The following is an 18,781-nucleotide window of genomic DNA, read 5'->3' on the forward strand; positions in this document are numbered from 1 at the left end:
AAAATAATACAAGGGGGAGAAATGAATTACAGTAGAGGGGGTAGAGAGAGAAGAGGGGAGGGGAGGGGAGGGGAGGGGGGATAGTAGAGGATAGGAAAGGCAGCAGAATACAACAGACACTAGTATGGCAATATGTAAATCAATGGATGTGTAACTGATGTGATTCTGCAATCTGTATACGGGGTAAAAATGGGAGTTCATAACCCACTTGAATCAAAGTGTGAAATATGATATATCAAGAACTATGTAATGTTTTGAACAACCAACAATAAAAATTAAAAAAAAATTAACTCAATGATTTAAGATGTAAATTCCCTAAGATCCATGATTATATTGCATAATAAAATAATTTTTATCAGTGTCACATTGCTTTGAGGGAAAGAATTCTATACAAAATAAAAATAATATTATCAAATAATACTAAACATTTAATAATATACCACAGGCCTAAATAGAAGAGCTACAACTATTTAAAACCAGAAGAAAATAGTAATCTTTGTAAACCTGGAGTAGATAAAAATTGATTAAATAGCATTCAAAGAGCATGAATCATAACAGGACAAAATGAACCTCAAAATTTTAAACTTGTTTTTCAACAGACACTAAAAAATAAAAACGCCAGCCACAAACTGGAGAAATATTTGCAGTACATGCTCTGATAAAAAGAGTTGTAACTGAAACAAAGACTTTTATAATTTGAATACAAGAATGTAAACAACTCAACTGAAAATAGTTAAGAGACAGGAAGAGACACTGCACCAAGGAGACCTGCAAATGACAAGCAAACACATGAAAAGATGCTCAATTTCATTAGTCATTAAAGAAAAACAGATTAAAACCACCTTGAGATATTACTGGGTACTAGAATATTTAAAACAACAACAACAACAAGCATTGGTGAGTATATGGAACAGGTAGAACCCTCACACAGTGCTTATGGAACTGCAACTTTAGAAAGTTGTTTTGTACTTTCCTATAAAGTTAAAAAGAGACATTTCATTTGACCCACCAGTACGTACCTTCCTTTCTTAGGCATATAACCAAAGAAAGATAAAAATATATACAAACAAAAGCTTGTTTAAAGATTTTTTTGTTTGTTTTTAATTTTTTTAATTTTTACTTTTTATTTTTTTATTTTTTTGTTTTAATTAGTTACACATGACAGTACAAGATTTTTTATTACTCAATATTGAAGTTACAGATGCATCAAGTTGTAGAGTTAAGAATTACCCTTCTATTTCTCAGTAGTGGTTATCTTGGAATTTAATAAACTTGGTTATTTAACTGCATTGCAAAAATCATTCCACATATGATACAAAGAAACTTTGACCATTTTGTAATGACACAATTGTGCAAAAAAGATGGAGCAGAGACAATCCTGAGGAAGTCAAGCTGTATTAATATCACCATTCAACAAAGACCTATAACACTGAAAGGGAGAACTAGATGTGCTAGGCATCCCTAAGGCTATGGTCTGGAGTATGCTTCATTAAACATCTAAAGTGCAAGGAATGCAGGCCCTGACAGTGGCAGATACAACAAAACAGTGCAACTCATACTGCAGTTTAAAAGCCATGAGGAGCACAAAGATGACTCTGCAGGTCATTTCACATTCAGGGATAAAGCCATATTTCCTTTAAGTAGAAAGATGAATCATCACAATATACCCTACCATCACCATCATATCAGAGCAGAACATGTAAGGGATTCACCAAAAAATTAATGTCTTTTAAATATATTTGGCCTATTTGCTTATTAATGTTTCTCCTCACTAGAATGAGGACAGTCCACAATGATAGGGATTTTTGTCTGTACTGTTCGCTGCTATGTCACTAGTTCCCAAATTAAAATGCCTAGTGTACAAGAGTGTTCAATAAATACTTGTTAATTGAGTAAACTACGTCTAGGTATATATTCAGGAAATATTTGTTATTTGAATTTATTATGCCTATGTAAACATTATTCATGGCCAAATGATGTAATATCCTTCTATAACCTTTCCCTTCTTTTTTAAAAATAGTTTTAGTTGTAGATGGACACAATTCCTTTATTTTATTTATTTTTATGTGATGCCCAGGATTGAACCAGTACCCAACACATGCGCAGCAAGTGCTCTACCACTGAGCTACAACCCCAGCCTCAACCTTTCCCTACTTATATGATTTTTTTGATTAAGAGTTAATAATTCTTTGTTATTTCAATATACTAAAAAAACCCTAAACTTGTAAGCAAGATTATTCTTATTTTTTCTTTCATATATTTCTTAATTCTAAAATTTTCTAAAATGTATACATACACAGAGTAAAGAACAAATGCTTCTTCATAAATAAGAATTTTTTGGAGGAGTCTACCAATCAATAACAACATCCTTGGTTTTCGTTCAGCTAATTCCTCAAATCCATTCCCTGTGCATATGCTGTTTTCCCTACCTGGAAAACCCTCTGGCCTTTTCTATACATCTAGCCTTTCTTCAAATCAATCTCCCCAATTAAAAAAACTTTATCATACTGGTTAATCTCAATCCTTTGATCTACTTTGATTCACTAAATCCTAAACATCTTTAGAGCAGGTGATACATGGTATATTTCTCTCTCTGCTGTTATAGCATGTTTGATAATGCTTAATTTGTTGAACTTACAGAATTTCAGTGAGAATGAAGAAGTTTGAGGGTACAAAAATGAATGTAAAACTAAGAAGATAAAGAAACACATTTGCATGTTAAACTTAGGCATAAGACCTACCAGTAGTGTCTGTCCCTGGGAAATGAAGAAGTGACCGGATATAACTATGGTGAGAACAAGATACCCAGATTCTTCATTGGAATCAAAAACCTTGAAAAACAGAAAAATATGTTTAAAAAAATGTTTCTGTAATACTGATAAACATAATTCTAACAATCCAACTATTTTCTCAAACAGAGAAAATATGAGAAACATTCTCCCTACCCTGAATGTTCCCTTGCCTTTCATTTAATCTGTAGCCTTTCCTTCATAGCTTCAAGTTTTTCCTCATATTTCCTGAGACAACAGCTAAGCTTTTAAGAAATAAAATTAAACACCAATATTTGTAAACAGAAAGAATACCAGATTAATAATCAAGAGATGTGGGTCCTTTGTGTATATATACCACAGTTTCTTTATCCATTCATCTATTGAAGAAGACACGAATGGTGTGACTCTACTTTATGTACAACAGAGAAATGAAAAATTGTGCTCTATATGTGTACTATGAATTGAAATGCATTCTGTGTCATGCATAACAAATTATAATAAATAAACAAATTATAAAAAAAGAGATCTGGGTCCTGAGCCAACCACTTTTCAATTACATACATTTTAATAAATAATTTATTCTCTCTGAGCCTCAATTTTCTCTCTGTAAAATGGAGATAATGCCTTATAAAGTTGTTATGAGACTTCAGGGTCCTAGTTTCTTCAGCCAAATAATACATTTTTCACAACCTCTCGAAATCTGCAGCCTTCCTTTGGATGAGCTATAGTTTGTCAATGTCACACAAAACATGATGCCACAAATTTACCATAATCTTGCTATGATCTAGTTTTATCTCCTATTACTGAGCAGTGCAGCCTACAATCATTAACCTTTTCAGCGACAGTCTCATTGAAGAGGTAGACCTTAAATAAATTAACACCCTGAAACTTATCACCCATGTTGGTAAATTATACTTTTCCTTTTTTTCATCTTAAACCTTGTAAGGCCTTGCATTTATCCCTCTTAAATTTTATATTGTTAGATTTGGTCTATAGTGCTAACTATTTGAACTGTGGTAAGAAATTGAGGCAACTGAAGTATCAATGAGGACATGACCAATACATATGTAAGAGTAGGATTTGGTTCTTAAGTAACTGTACTATGTAGGTTACTTTAATAGTATGAATAAACACTAGAAGACAAACATCTTTGTATAAAGGAGAAATTATAGCACACCTTAATGCTAAAAGAAGCAAAATAATTAACATAACTAACCCAACTTAAGATATATGTTTATACTGTCCTGTATTCTATTGAGAAATAATGCTCTATCTTATAGTTATGTATACAGGTTTTGGAGCTTTAATGCTATACTTCCATGCACAATTTCCTATTGAGTTCTAATTCATTTTAAAGCACAAACTTAACAATAAAAATTTTCAATGTCAAGGGAGACAGGCTTAGCTCTGCACTAATTCTTTCAGTTGACTGTTATTCTGCCTCTTTCCCAGTATTGGGAGCCTGGTTACTTGTGGAACAATCTTCCCACCATAGTTTACACAGGTTACCTTTTATTATTCATGACCACTTAGAAAGAGGATAGCCAGGACTCAAGCACAGCTTGGAAAATTAGAGCCTAGACAACAGATTTTTCCCAAGGAGGTATGTTAACATGACAGTTTAACATTTTAAAAAAAAAAGTAACATGTATGCCAAAAAGTATCCAAAACTAAATGTGCAGCTCAATGAAGGATAATCAAGCAAATAAATCACCACTACCAGGGGAAAGTAAAACATTACCAGACTTCCAGAAGAGCTCCCAGTACTGTTTAACCACTACTTACATTCTCCTCCCCTCTAATAATGTCCATCCTGACTTCTAATAACATACTTTAGTTTTATTTATAAAAATAGAATCATACAGAAATACTTTTCTGTTTGGCTTCATAAACACTGTTGCATGTACATTTTTTTTCTTATTGTAGAATACCATTCAGTGACCATACCACAGTTTATTCTTTCACTCTGTTTTGTGTATGTGTATGTTTCTTTTTATTCTAATTTGTTACATATGACAGCAGAATGCATTACAATTCATATCACACATATAGAGCACAATTTTTCATATCTCTGGTTGTCACTCTGTTTTTATTGGTGAATATTTTTTTCTCATATTGGGTCTATGTCCTCTATCCACTTTGAGGTTTTTAAAAAATATATATTGTTTTTAGTTGTCCATGGACCTTTATTTTATTTATTTATGTGCTTTATTTATGAGAATTAAACCCAATGCCTCACACATGCTAGGAAATTGCTTTACTACTGAGCTACAACCCCAGCCATTGAGTTGAGTTTTGTACAGGGTTAGAGATAGGGGTTCAATTTCATTCTCTACATATGGATTTCCAGTTTTCTCAGCACCATTTTCTATCTCTTCTCCAAAGCAAGTTTATGGTGCATTTGTCTAATATGAGATAATTGTATTTATGTGGGCATGTCTCTGTGTTTTCTCTTTTGTTTCACTGGTCTCCATGTCTGTTTTGGTGTCAATACCATGTTGTTTTTATTACTATAGCTCTGTAGTATAATTTACCATCTGGTACTGTGATGCCTCCTGCTTTACTTTTCTTGCTAAGGATTGCTTTTGTTATTCTGGTCCTCTTATTTTTCCAAATAAATTCCATGACTACTTTTTATATTTTTAATGAAGAATGTCATTGTAATTTTAATAGGAATTGCATTTAATCTGTATAGCACTTTTGATAGTATACAAATTTTGACAATATTAATTCTGCCTATCCAAGAATATAAGAGATCTTTCCATCTTCTAAGGTCTTCTTCAATTTCTTTCTTTAGGGCTCTGTAGTTTTCATTGTGGAGGTCTTTCACCTCTTTTTTTTTTTTAAATTTATTCTCAAGTATTTTATTTTTTGATGTTACTGTAAATGGGATAATTTTCCTTCCACAAATATTTTATAATTCTTCCAAGTGGCGACCAGTGACTTGCACAAGAATCTCAATTTGGACTTCTCTCCTGCTCTCCAGAAGGTTACCTCTAATTGCCCAGTCCACATCTCCATGTAATGGTCTAACAGTCATCTCAAAATTAACAGCCCCAATCTTGAATTCATAACCTCCTCATACATGGATTCATCCAATATTTACAAAGTACCATCCATTTCTTTAGGCCAAAGCCATGGAATCATTACCTGCTCCTTTTCTCATACCCATATCCAATCCATTAGCAAATCCTTCACACTGACCTTCAAGATATCCAGAATCCAACCACTTCTCACAGGTCTGAGTTACTGTCATCATTGCTAAATGGATTATTATACCAGCCTCCTGACTCACTGTGTTCTTGCTCCCACTCTCCAACACAGTTCATTTTCAAAATAGAAGCCACAGCAATCCTTTTAAAACTTAAGTCAGATCATGTCATTTCTGATTCAAAGCCCTGTAGTGACCTTTCACTTCATTTAATACTCCTGCGAGGCATTCCATAATCCAACCCTCACGGCCTCTCTGTTCTCATCCTCTGGTTTTCCTAACTAGCCCATGAAAATCCCCACAGCCCAACCAGAATGTTCCTATTCCCTTCTCCATAGCTCTTATTGCTTTATCACTTTATATTGACTTATTTGTTATCTGTCTACCCCAAGAAAAATTTAATTTCCATTAAGACAGTTTCCCCCCGCCCTGATTTGGTCACTGCTATATACCCAAATGTCTAGGAGAGTACCTGGCAACATAATAGGTACCTAATACCCATTAGTACATAATAAGCATATAATGCTTTTCTGACTGGAAAAGTGAATATGAAATTCCCAATGAAGACAACAGATTAAAATATAAGATTTTCAAAGGAAATAAAGATGTTTTCAGAAATAATTTATTACCAGCAGATCTGCGATAAACACACACACACACACACACACACACATTAAAGGAAATCCTTCAGGCAGAAGGAAAATAATATCAGTTGAAAGCTGAGATCTCTGTAAAGGAATGAAGAATACTGGAAATAGTAATTACATGAGTAATTATATGAGAATTAATTATTTAAATATCCTTAAAATATAATTGGTAAGTGGGATTATAAACAATACTCATTTCAAAAGAAGGCAAAATAAAAACAAGAAGAATAAAGAACAGATGGGATAACTACACAACAAATATCAAAATGATAAATTTAAACCTAACCCTATCAATAATCACAATAAATGCAAATGATTTAAAAAGCCCAACTAGAAGCAGAGGTTGTAAGGATTGGGGTGGGGGGACAAGACAGCTATTTTCTGCCTGAAAGAAACATGTTTTAAATATAAAAACACAAGCAATTTTAAAATAAAACAATGTGGAAAAATGAAAGGCCCAGAATAGCCAAAGCAATCATCAACAAGAAAAGTGAAGCAGGAGGCATCACAACTCTAGACATTAAATTATAATACAGTGCTACGGTAACAAAAATGGCATGTATTGGCACCAGAACAGAGATAAAGACCCATGAAACAGAAGAGAAAACACAGGACATGCCCACTTAAACACAGTTATCTCATACTAGACAAAGGCACCATAAAGATACTTTGGAGAAAAGATAGCCTCTTCTTCAACAAATGGTGCTGGGAAAACTGGAAATCCATATGTAGCAGAATGAAATTGAACCCCTATCTATAACCCTGCACAAAACTCAACTCAAAGTGTTTCAAGGACATAGACCTGAGACCCTGCACCTACTAGAAGAAAAAGTAGGCCGAACTCTCCATCAGGTCAGCCTAGGAACCAACTTCCTCAACAAGACTCCTAAAGTGCAAGAAGTAAAATCAAGAATCAATAAATTGGATGGTATCAAACTAAAAAGCTTCTTAACAACAAAGAAAAGGCTATAGAATGGGAGAAAATCTGGAGCTGGGGCTGTAGCTCAGTTGTAGAGTGCCCGCCTTGCATGTTGAAGCACTGGGTTAGATCCTCAGCACCACATAAAAATAAATAAAGATATTGTGTCCAACTATAACTAAAAAAATATATATATATATAAAAGAGTGGGAGAAAATCTTTGCCACCTGAACCTCAGATACAGCATTAATCTCCAGGATATACAAAGAACTCAAAAAACTTAACACCAAAAAAGAAATAATAACCCGATCAATAAATGGGCAAAGGAACCAAACAGGCACCTCACAGAAGAAATACAAATGTTCAAAAAATATATGAAAAAATGTTCAACATCTCTAGCAATTGGAGAAATACAGATTAAAACTACACTGAGATTCCATCTCGTTCCAGTCAGAATGGCAATAATCAAGAATACAAGTAACAATAAATTTTAGTGTGAATGCGGGGAAAAGGGTTCACACATACTCATAGCTAAGCTCCATGGAACCAACCTAGGTGAACTTCAACAGATGAATGGATAAGAAAATGTGGTAAATATGCATAATGGAATTTTACTCAGCCTTAAAAAAGAACAAAATTATGTCTTTTGCTGGTAAATGGATGGAACTGTAGACTATCGTGCTAAATGAAATAAGCCAACCCCCCAAAATTATATGTGAACGCTAACACACAATAAGGGTTGGGGGATAGAAGTTCACTGGATTAGACAAAGGGGAATGAAGGGAAAGGAAGTGGGTAGAAAGATAGTAGAATGAACTGGACATAACTTTCCTATGTTCATATATAAATATTTGGAACTCCATATCATATACAACCAAAGAATGGGAAGTTATACTCCATATATATATGATATGTCAAAACACATTCTACTGTCTTGTATAATTAAAAAGAACAAATAAAAAAAATTTTTAAAAAACCAGAAGAATCAACACAAAATGGGTTAAAGACTTAAGTGTAGGGGCTGGGGTTGTGGCTCAGCGGTAGAGCGCTCACCTGGCATGTGCGAGGCCCTGGGTTCGATCCTCAGCACCACATAAAAATATATAAATAAAATAAAGATATTGTGTCCATCTACATCTAAAAAATAAAACATTAAAAAAAGGGCTTAAATGTAATAGCCCAAACTACTACTAAGAAAAGGGAAGAAATACTCTATGACACTGGTCTGAGAAAGGGCCTTTTGGATAAGGATCCCAAAAGCACAGGCAATGAAAGCAAAAATAAGCAAATGGAATTACATCATAGTAAGAAATGGCTGCACAGCAAAGGAAACAATTAGCAGAGTGAAGAGACAACCTACAAAATGGGAGAATATATTTGCAAACTACAAGGAACTCAAACAATAGCAAAAACAGCAAACAATCCAGTTAAAAAATGGACAAAGGACCTGAAGAGACATTTCTCAAAAGAGCACATACAAATGGCAAACAGGTTATATGAAAAAATTTTGACATCACTAATCCTTTGAAGAATACAATTTGAAATCCCAATAAGGTCATCACCTCACTCTCCTAAGAATTACTATTATCAAAAAAAAGAACAAAGGCCAATAAGGATGTGGGGGGGGGGGTGGAGGAACTCTCATACACTGTTTGGAATTTAAATTAATAGAGTCATTATGGAAAACAGAAAGGAGGTTCCTCAAAAAATTAAAAGAAGTAAGATGTATGATCCAGCAATCCCACTACTGGCTATGTTCCCATATGAATGTATGTTCCAGAGATAACCAGCATGGAAAAAAAGAAAAAAATCCTGTCATTTGTAGCGACATGGATGAAATGTGCCAGGCACCAAAAGACAAATTCTCTCATTTATAATGGAATCTAAAACATTTGATTTCACAAAAATAGTAGAAGAGTAATTCCAGAGACTGGGGAAAGAAGTGGGGATAGGAAGACAGGGAAATACTGGCCAATGGGTACAAAGTTACAGTTAGGTAGCAGGAATAAGTTCTGGTGTTCTATTGTACAGTAAGATAACTATGATTAATAATATTGCATTGAATATTTCAGAATAGCTAGAAGATAGGATTTTGAATGTTCTTACTACAAAGAAAAGATAAATGTATGAGGTATGAATATGCTAAAGTTCTGATTTGATTATTATACAATATATACATGTACAAAACAACAAATTGGACTCCATAAATATGTACAATTCTGTCAATTAAAGCCAAATAAAAACAAATGTTCTCTGAGAACTGAATTAAATTAGAATTCAATAACAAAGATCTCTAAAAAATGGCCCAAATATTTTGAAACTAATGTACTTCTGAATAATGTGTAGATAAATGAGAAATTAAAAGGGAAATTAGGAAGAAGCATTTTGAACTCAGTGTCATTCATCTGTTTACATACTTAAAAAAAAAACCTATATAATCACCTCAATAGATGAGATTGTAGAAAAAGCATCTGATGAAAATCCAACATCCATTTCTGATTTTAAAACTCACAGAGTATCTATAAGAAACCTATAGTTAACCTCATATTTAATAGTGAAGATTTCTCCCCATGATAAGAAATAATACAAGATATCTGCTCTCATCAATATCTGCTTCTCTTCAATATTGCTACTTAACATTGTTCCTGAAGGTTTTGTATTTTTTAAAATATTTTTAAGTTGTCAATGGACCTTTATTTTATTTATTTTTATGTGGTGCTGAGAATCAAACCCAGTGCCTCACATGTGCTAGGCAAGCACTCTACCACTGAACCACAACCCCAGCCCCGTTACTGGAGGTTTTAATCAATGTAATCATTCAAGAAATAAAAAGCACTTATACTGGAAAGAAGTAAAACTTTCCATTTATAGAATGTATGATTGTCTATATAGAAGATTCAACTGATTTTACTAGAACAAATAAGTGAATTTTAGAAAGGCTATATGCATAAAACCAATAATTAAAATCATACAAACATATATGAATGGAGAAAGAGAGAGAAAAAAATAGAATTTATTTTCAGAAGTATTAAAATATACAACAGTATCAAAAATATGGAATACTTAAATATATGCCAGTGCAGTGGCACTCATCTGTAACCACAGCAACAGAGGATCACAAATTTGAGGCCAGCCTGGGCAACTTAGTGAGACCCTGGTCAATCCCCCAAATACACACATGAATACATACATAAACACACACACACTTAGGGATAAATATAATGAGCAAAATGAAATACTAGCTCATTGAAAATTGAAATTTAAAAACTCAAATACATGAAGAGACATGCTTTGTTCATGGATAGGAAGATTTAGTAATATTAAGATATTGGTAGATAAGAGTAATGGTCCCCTAAAAGTATCATGTTCTAATATTGTGAATATGTTATCTTACATGATAAAAGGAACTCTGGAGATATGATTAGGTATCTTAAAATGGGAGATTATCCTGTATTATCCAAGTGGACCTAATGTAATCACAAGAATCATTATAAGGGAAAGGCAGAAGCAGAAAGAAAGAAATGTGGCTTCTAACACTGGAGATAGAAGGCAGACGTAAGGAATGCAGACAGTCTCTATGATTTGGACAAAGCAAGAAATGGAGTGGCCTTCCAGTAGGAATGCAGCCTTGATTTCAACCCCATTAAATCCATTTTAGATTTCTGACCTCCAGACTATAAACCAATTAATTTGTGTTGTTTTAAGTGATGTTTGTGGTAGTTTGTTACAGCAGCAATGGGAAAGTAGTAGTAGAGATGTTTTTTTATCCCCAAATTGATCTATCTAACTAAATCAAATCCTAAACTTTTTCTAGAAATTAAGCTAATTCTAAAACTTATGTGGAAATGCTAGGGTCCAAAGTAAAGAGACCATATACCAAACATTTCATTTCTTCAGTTAACATTAACAAAGTACCCACTATGTACAGATCCCTCTCCAAAATAATTTGGGACAGAAAAATTTAAAAACACAGAAGGAAAGCCCCTTTGACCTCAAGCTTCATTCATTCCTTTGTTAGTTCAACAAATACATGTTGGACACCTACTAGATGCCAAATACTATTCTAGCTGGAACAAAAACAAAAACTTCCCTGCCCTAATGGAGCTAATGTGGGATGGAGATTTAAAGAAAGGGACAGACAATAACAATAAATATAATTAGTGAAGTACTAAGTCTTACCAATAACAAACAGTTAATTAACATATTTTGTAAGTCACATGTATTAAATACTCCAGAAAACCTGTGAAATCACTTTTTACTACAATAATCATTTTCAAGTGTGAAAAATATGCGAGAACCCCCAGGAGATGATTTTTTACTGTGACAGGCAATTTACTAGAGAGACAGACTGCTCCAACAGAGATTATCAGCATCAGGGGAGGTTTTAAGTGGACACTTGGAACACTTGAGCTCAATGCAATAACAACAGGTGGTTATGAAATTATAGTAGTACAGGATGTACTATAGTTAATTTGATGCACTACTAATTTAATACTGAATGTTTACATTTGTTTACATTCTCTTAACTGTGAAAGGTGCCATATACAGTCTGTTTGTATATATAAATTTTGATTAAAAATTTTACACTTATTGTATGGTAGTAAATGACAAAACAGGCTATTATCTTCATATATTTTAAACATTAATAATATATCTAACTTTACCTTAATTTTTTGATAATTCTAAGCTATATAGTTAGTCTGAGTTTTTTTCAAATTGTCACAAATCTCCAAAAAATAATCTGGATATAAGTGGATCCAGGCAGTTCAAAGGTCAACATAACTGCTACAGTATCTGTTGAGTTTGAATAATACTATGTAAATGTCAAATTATCAGGTTTTTATTATTGCTTCTTACATAACTGTTTTCTACACAGAAGTTCACTAGGCAACTCCCAGTTAGAGCTGGCCACATCCAGGCAGATCTGGCTGCATAATTTGTTTAAAGAGTAGTTCAGAATTTTTGTTATACCTGAGCCTGGTTCACATGAAGGGCCTCTCTCCAGTCTTTTTTTTAGAATCTTGTCTTAGAATGCAGTTCTCTTCTCCAATCCTTTGGTACTAACAGTCTTCTGCATTTGAATGGTAGGTTTAAAAAGTAAAGACAGCACAGTAATTGTAAAGACCATGAAACAACTTGGACAACTCCAATTCTGTTATTTTATGGGATCTTTTGGTACATCTTTTTTGTGCTTTAAATCTAAAACAATGAAATATAGTGCAGAAAGGAAGATAATATTTCTGTTTGGTGAAGCGCAAATTTTAGTTCACACTCAAAATATCTGACTAAATTTGAATAATACCTTTAACAATGAAATGTATGCTTTCTACATTGTTAAGTGTTTCAAAAAATTAAAAACAAACAAACAAATAAATAAATAAATAAAACAGTCATTTTATGAGTATTTGCCTAAATGTACCTTTTGGAGATGTTCAGTTTTATTAAAAAACAAAAATCCCTTGTTAATGGGCAATTAATTACTTATATCAGCCTGTAACCACAGAATCAAAGTTCAGTTAATTAGTAAATAAAAACAATTCCTGCTGGGTGTAGTAGTGCATGCCTATAATCCTAGCTTTTCTAGAGGCCAGCCTGTGCAATTCACCAAGACTGTCTTAAAATAAAAAATTTAAAAAGGGCTGGGATGGGTCTCACTGGTGGCAGCACTTGCATGGCATGTATGTGACCCTCAATCCTCAGTACTGCAAACAAATAAAAAAGTAATTTGATTGCCTAAATAGTTGTGGGTTTGTTTTTTGTTGCATTTTAAAATTCTTTTGGTGCGGGGGTACTAGGGATTGAACTCAGGGGCACTCAACCACTGAGCCATATCCCCAGCCCTATTCTGAATTTTATTTAGAAACAGTGTCTTACTGAGTTGCTTAGCACTTCACCATTGCTGATGCTGGCTTTGAACTCTCCATCTTCCTGCCTCAGCTCCCGAGCTGCTGGGATTACACACATGCGCCACCGCATCCAGACACATTTTAAAATTCTTTTTTGTTAACCTGCTCCAATTCAGTTCCCAGAACCTCCCCCCACTCTTCACCTCCAACTAATCCCTCTTCAATTCATTTACAGTTTATGTTTTTGTTTTTTTTTTAATTAGTGTCCTGTAGATATACCCAATGTTGGGACCCATCATGCCACATCCATAGATGTACATACAAAAGTTTGGTCAAATCATTCCACTGTTCTTCCCCTTTCCTTTTCTTCTGCCTCCTCGATTCCCTTCATCTATTTTATTGATCTTTCCTCCATTTTGATGAAATTTCTCTCTTCCTTTTTTTTTCTTTTTTATTCCTCCACTGTCCTTATTTTGGATTAGCTTCCTCATATCTGAGAAGATATTCGACCTTTGACTTTTTGAGACTGGTTTACTTCAGTCTCAAAAAGAGACTGAAGTGATAGTGTCCAGATCCATTCATTTACTGGTATGGGCCATAATTTCATTCTTCTTTGTAGCTGAGTAATACCTCATTGTGTTTATATACCACATTTTCTTTATTTATTCATCTGTTGAAGGGCACCTAGGTTGGTTCCAAAGGTTGGCTATTGTGAATTGTACTGCTATAAATACTGAAGTGGTTGTGTCACTGTAGTAGGCTGATTTTTAAATCTTTTTAATATATACCAAGGAGTGGATATATACTGAATCATATGGTCGTTCCATTCCTAGTTTTTTGAGGAATATTCATATTGTTTTCCAGAGTAGTTGCACTAATTTAGTTAGCTATGATTTTTCCCCTGCCTTATACTATAATATATATATTTTTTCTTATATATTTAACTGATATGATTATAACAAAGCTTGAGAAATTTTTCACTATCTGTATAATAAATGAATGTCATTATTCACTTAATTTCATAATTATTTCTGAAAATGATTTCACTTAGGAAGGAGGGTATTAAAAATTGTTCATTCTGGGTGTCAGACGTTCTAAGCATATCACTGAAAATAATGAATAATCTAGTATATAGGATAATGCTAAGAACTAGGGGGAAAACTGAGCAGAGTAAGGGGACTGGAAGGGAAAGACAGGGCACAGAAGTTAGAATATAAATGGGGAGGGGGGAGTAGGCATCACTGAGAAGGTTAGCCTTTAGCAAAGACCTCAAAGCAGGAGAGAGTTAACCAGATATCTGGAGAAAAGGAATCCAGGCTTACTATTTTTTCAGATATCTTCTGCAATACTTTATTCAAAGAGTCTATATAGTGAACTCATATAATTTCAAAAATTCTAATTTAAGAACTTTTAAGAGAGTTGGGCACAGTGGCGCATGCCTATAATAGCAGTGGCTTGGGAGGCTGAGGCAGAAGGATTACAAATTCAAGGTCAGCCTCGGCAATTTAGCAAGACCCTGTCTCAATAATAAAATAAATTAATTAAAAACAACTGGGGATGTATCTCAGTGATAAAACACTCCTGGGTTCAATCCCCAGGATAGAAAGAAAAAGGTATTTTAAAGGTTTTAGGAAAAATGGTAGCTTAATTGCATCTCTGTGGTTTTCCCTTTGCCAATCTAATCAAAATACCTGTTACTTCTCCTTAGGCAGTTATTAAGACAGCATCAAGTGGACCTAAATGGTGGAATGAGATCTTAGGGTCCAGACAAAAGCAGCTGGTATAAAGTTTTCCCATCTAGAACAAGGGAGGCCCTAGAAACCTGAGCAAGGAGCCCTGGAGAAAGACAATGCTGTAGTTCTAAGGAAAGCCTGCCCATTGGTCTACCGGTCTCTAAGGAGTTATGTTACAGCTGGATAACTTAACCTAAGTCCTTAGATTCCTCTGCAGAAGGCCCATAAGACTGTGATTGCTGCATCTCCCAATACTTACCACTTAAAAGTATCCATTGAAAGATTTGAGGCCCAGTGTGAAAGAGCCATAAAACAGCAAGGGAAAACCACTGGAGATCAACAGCTTGAATCAAAAAATAATTATTATTAATAACACATAAAGAGAATCTTAGAGCTAAAACTACTCTTTATGGATTAAAAAAAATAATAGATACTTAAGAACTGCATAGACACTACTGAGACCAAATAAATGGTCTGAAAGATCAAGTAGAAGAAATATTTAGAAATGCAGAGCAAAACTACATAGAAGAAACCATGTGTAACAATGTAAGATACATGAAACAAAGATTCAGAAACAGCCAGGCACGCAGGCACGATGGCATGTGCCTGTAATCCCAGCAGCTCAGGAGGCTGAGGCTAGAAGATCCAGAGTTCAAAACCAGCCTCAGCAATTTAGCAAGGACTTTGGCAATTTAGTGAGAGCCTGTCTCTAAATAAAATATAGAAAAGGGCTGGGGATGTGGCTTGGTGGTTAAGTGCCCCTGGGTTCAATCCCTGGTAACCTCCCCCTTCACCGCAAGGAAAGATTCAGAACCAGGAGTACAAATGTTAATGACAAGAGCTAAAGTGCATGTAGGAAAACAGACTAAGGAAGGGCACTGATAAAACAAAAAACCGAATAAATTATCCCACAACAGTAGAAAGACATGAGACTTAAGATGGAAAGGGGTCAAGTTCCAGTCACTAGTAGGGTGGAAGAAAAATCAACAACTAGACACATTCTGATGAAATTCCTGAATTCCAAGCATAGAAAAGATCTTAAAAGCTTCCAATTAAAAACAAAAATGTCCTACTTGAATGCTAACAGATTCTAGGGAACTAATTTGTTTCCTGTAAATGAAAGGAAAGAATCAAGCATTGTCTTACTTCTCCTATCCAACTTGACCACCAGATAACCTACAGTTGATATGGGGAAGTTTTTCTTTACAGAAATATTCCAGGCAATAAATGAAGAAAAATGATAAAATTACATCAACATTCTATAGCTCCTAATTAACGTAGGCATCAACAGTTATGTCAAAAAAAGAGGGATATATACATTACATACCTTCTAACAGAAGGAAACCAAACAACGTAATCTGTAATCTTGCCCCAAAGAAATCAACCTGAACTTAATCAACCTCTAAATTCAACTACCTTTCATAAGAAATTCAGAGTACTAAAGAACACCTTACACTACATCAGAGAGATGCAATCAGTAAAATCCAGACTTTTAAGAATGTTCATAACAATTTTGTTTCTTCAACAAATAAACTGTAAGGAAGGGAGAGAGGCATAGTGGGGGAAATAGACGAATGGGAAACCTAAAGAGTAAAAAAAATTCACCAACCAATCACAATGTGTAGACCTGTTTAAAGAATTAGGACACTCATGAGAGACTACTTGAAACTGGAGCACTGATTACTTGATAAGGACTTGTTATCAAGGGTAATATCATTATTTTGTTTGGTTTTTGGTGAGATGTCTTGCTTATTTTTGTGGTGCAAGGATCAAACCCAAATCTCCCCAGCCCCCAAGCCCATCAGTTAGTAATTCTTGAAGCTGGGTGTTTTAGTCAGCTTTTTCTTTTTTAAAAAAAAAATGTTAATTTTTTAGTTATAGATGAACACATATCTTTATTTTAGTTATTTTTTTATGTGGTGCTGAGGATTGAACCCAGTGCCTAATGCATGCTAGGTGAGCACTCCACCTCTGAGCCACAATCCCAGACCCTTAGTCAGCTTTTTCACTGCTGTGACCAGAACAACTATAGAGGAGGAAAAGTTTATCTGAGGGCTATTTCCGAGGTCTCAGTCCAAAGACAGGGGCTCCACTCCTTGGGGCTCAAGGTGAGCCTGAACATCCTGGCAGAAGAGTGTGGTAGAGGGAAACAGCTCATATGATGATGAGGAAACAGAGAGAGGGACACCATCAGTGCCCAACTCTTCCAGCCACACCCTACCACCTTCAATCACTATTCAATTAATCCTATTAGGTGATTAATTCACTGATTGGGCTAAGGCTATCATAACCCAATTATTTCTTCTCCGAATCTTCTTGTATTCTCTCACACAAGAGCTTTTGAAAGACACCTCACATTCAAACCATAACACTGGGTAATTATATATATATACACACACACATACACACACGCGCGCACGCACGCGATACATATCTATATATATTCAATCTACTATACTTTCCAACTCTAATTATGCTTGAAATTATTTAGAATGAAGTGTTACAAGAGGTTTCCATGTTCTTTATTGGCCAGGTGAAATCAAGGCTAAGGAAAATATTCAGCTTACTACATAGGTCAAGGAAATTACACTTCGGATTTGAGTGTAATGTCCTAATTCTTCAAAAAACTTCCAGTATTAGGACACCTAACATAATCAAATATTTTTTTTTCTTTTAAATATATTTTCAGTTGTGGATGGGAACAGTTCCTTTATTTTATTCATATATTTTTATGTTGTGCTGAACCCAGTGCCTCACACACATGTGCTAGGCAAGCACCCTACCACTGAGCTACAACCCCAGCCCCCCAAACAAGAATTTCATGTGTCTCAACTTAATAGTTACATTTTAATTTTGGTAGATCAGTATTTATTACTTTTAATACTGTGATATTTAAATACAGTTCAAATCTAGCATAAAGTTAGCAGTGATGGCCTTTTCTTCTTGCCCAACTCATTTACTTTCCCTGGATTTAATGATTACATTTCTTCTATTTGCAAGATTGCTATGCAAAAACGAAACACCATTCTGATTTCTGATCTTTGTATGGGGCTCGGGTGATTATTTTCCAAGTTTACACAATACTTAAATACCAATTTTTTGAAATTTCATGATGTCATGCCCTGAAGTAGGAGTGTATAATAAAATAATTTTATTTTCAAGTATTTAAAAAATATTACCCTTATATTCCTACTTATAACATCATGTTTTATTTCCTGTTTTTTTTTTCTCTCCAAATATATTGATTTTTTAAAAGTTTTTGAACTCTTCTTATGTAGTCTGTTCTCTCTTTTTTTATTTTTTATTTTTGGAAAATATTTAATAGAAATTTTATTTCTTTAATTTTATTTACTTATTTGTGTGCAGTTCACTTACTCAAATTCAATTTCTGAATTCCTTCCCTCCCATTTTTCTCCCTATAGTTATTTTTTTTAATTTTTTATTGTTGGTTGTTCAAAACATTACATAGTTCTTGATATATCATATTTCACACTTTGATTCAAGTGGGTTATGAACTCCCATTTTTACCCCATATACAGATTGCAGAATCACATCAGTTACACATCCATTGATTTACATATTGCCATACTAGTGTCTGTTGTGTTCTGCTGCCTTTCCTATCCTCTACTATCCCCCCTCCCCTCCCCTCCCCTC

The 18,781-nt window shown here is 34.2% G+C and overlaps 1 protein-coding gene across 1 annotated transcript in view; it reads right to left on the minus strand.

The window, feature by feature from the left end:
- The window catches only part of Rec114 (REC114 meiotic recombination protein), a 108,761-nt gene that overhangs the window by 74,868 nt on the left and 15,112 nt on the right, over positions 1-18,781 (minus strand). Inside the window, exon 2 of the mRNA XM_015480449.2 lies at positions 2,742-2,831. Within this exon, the coding sequence (XP_015335935.1) occupies positions 2,742-2,831 (90 nt within the window). The remainder of the gene's footprint in view (positions 1-2,741; positions 2,832-18,781) is intronic.

Source organism: Marmota marmota, unplaced genomic scaffold (assembly GCF_001458135.2).
Source record: "Marmota marmota marmota unplaced genomic scaffold, marMar, whole genome shotgun sequence".
NCBI lineage: Eukaryota > Metazoa > Chordata > Mammalia > Rodentia > Sciuridae > Marmota > Marmota marmota.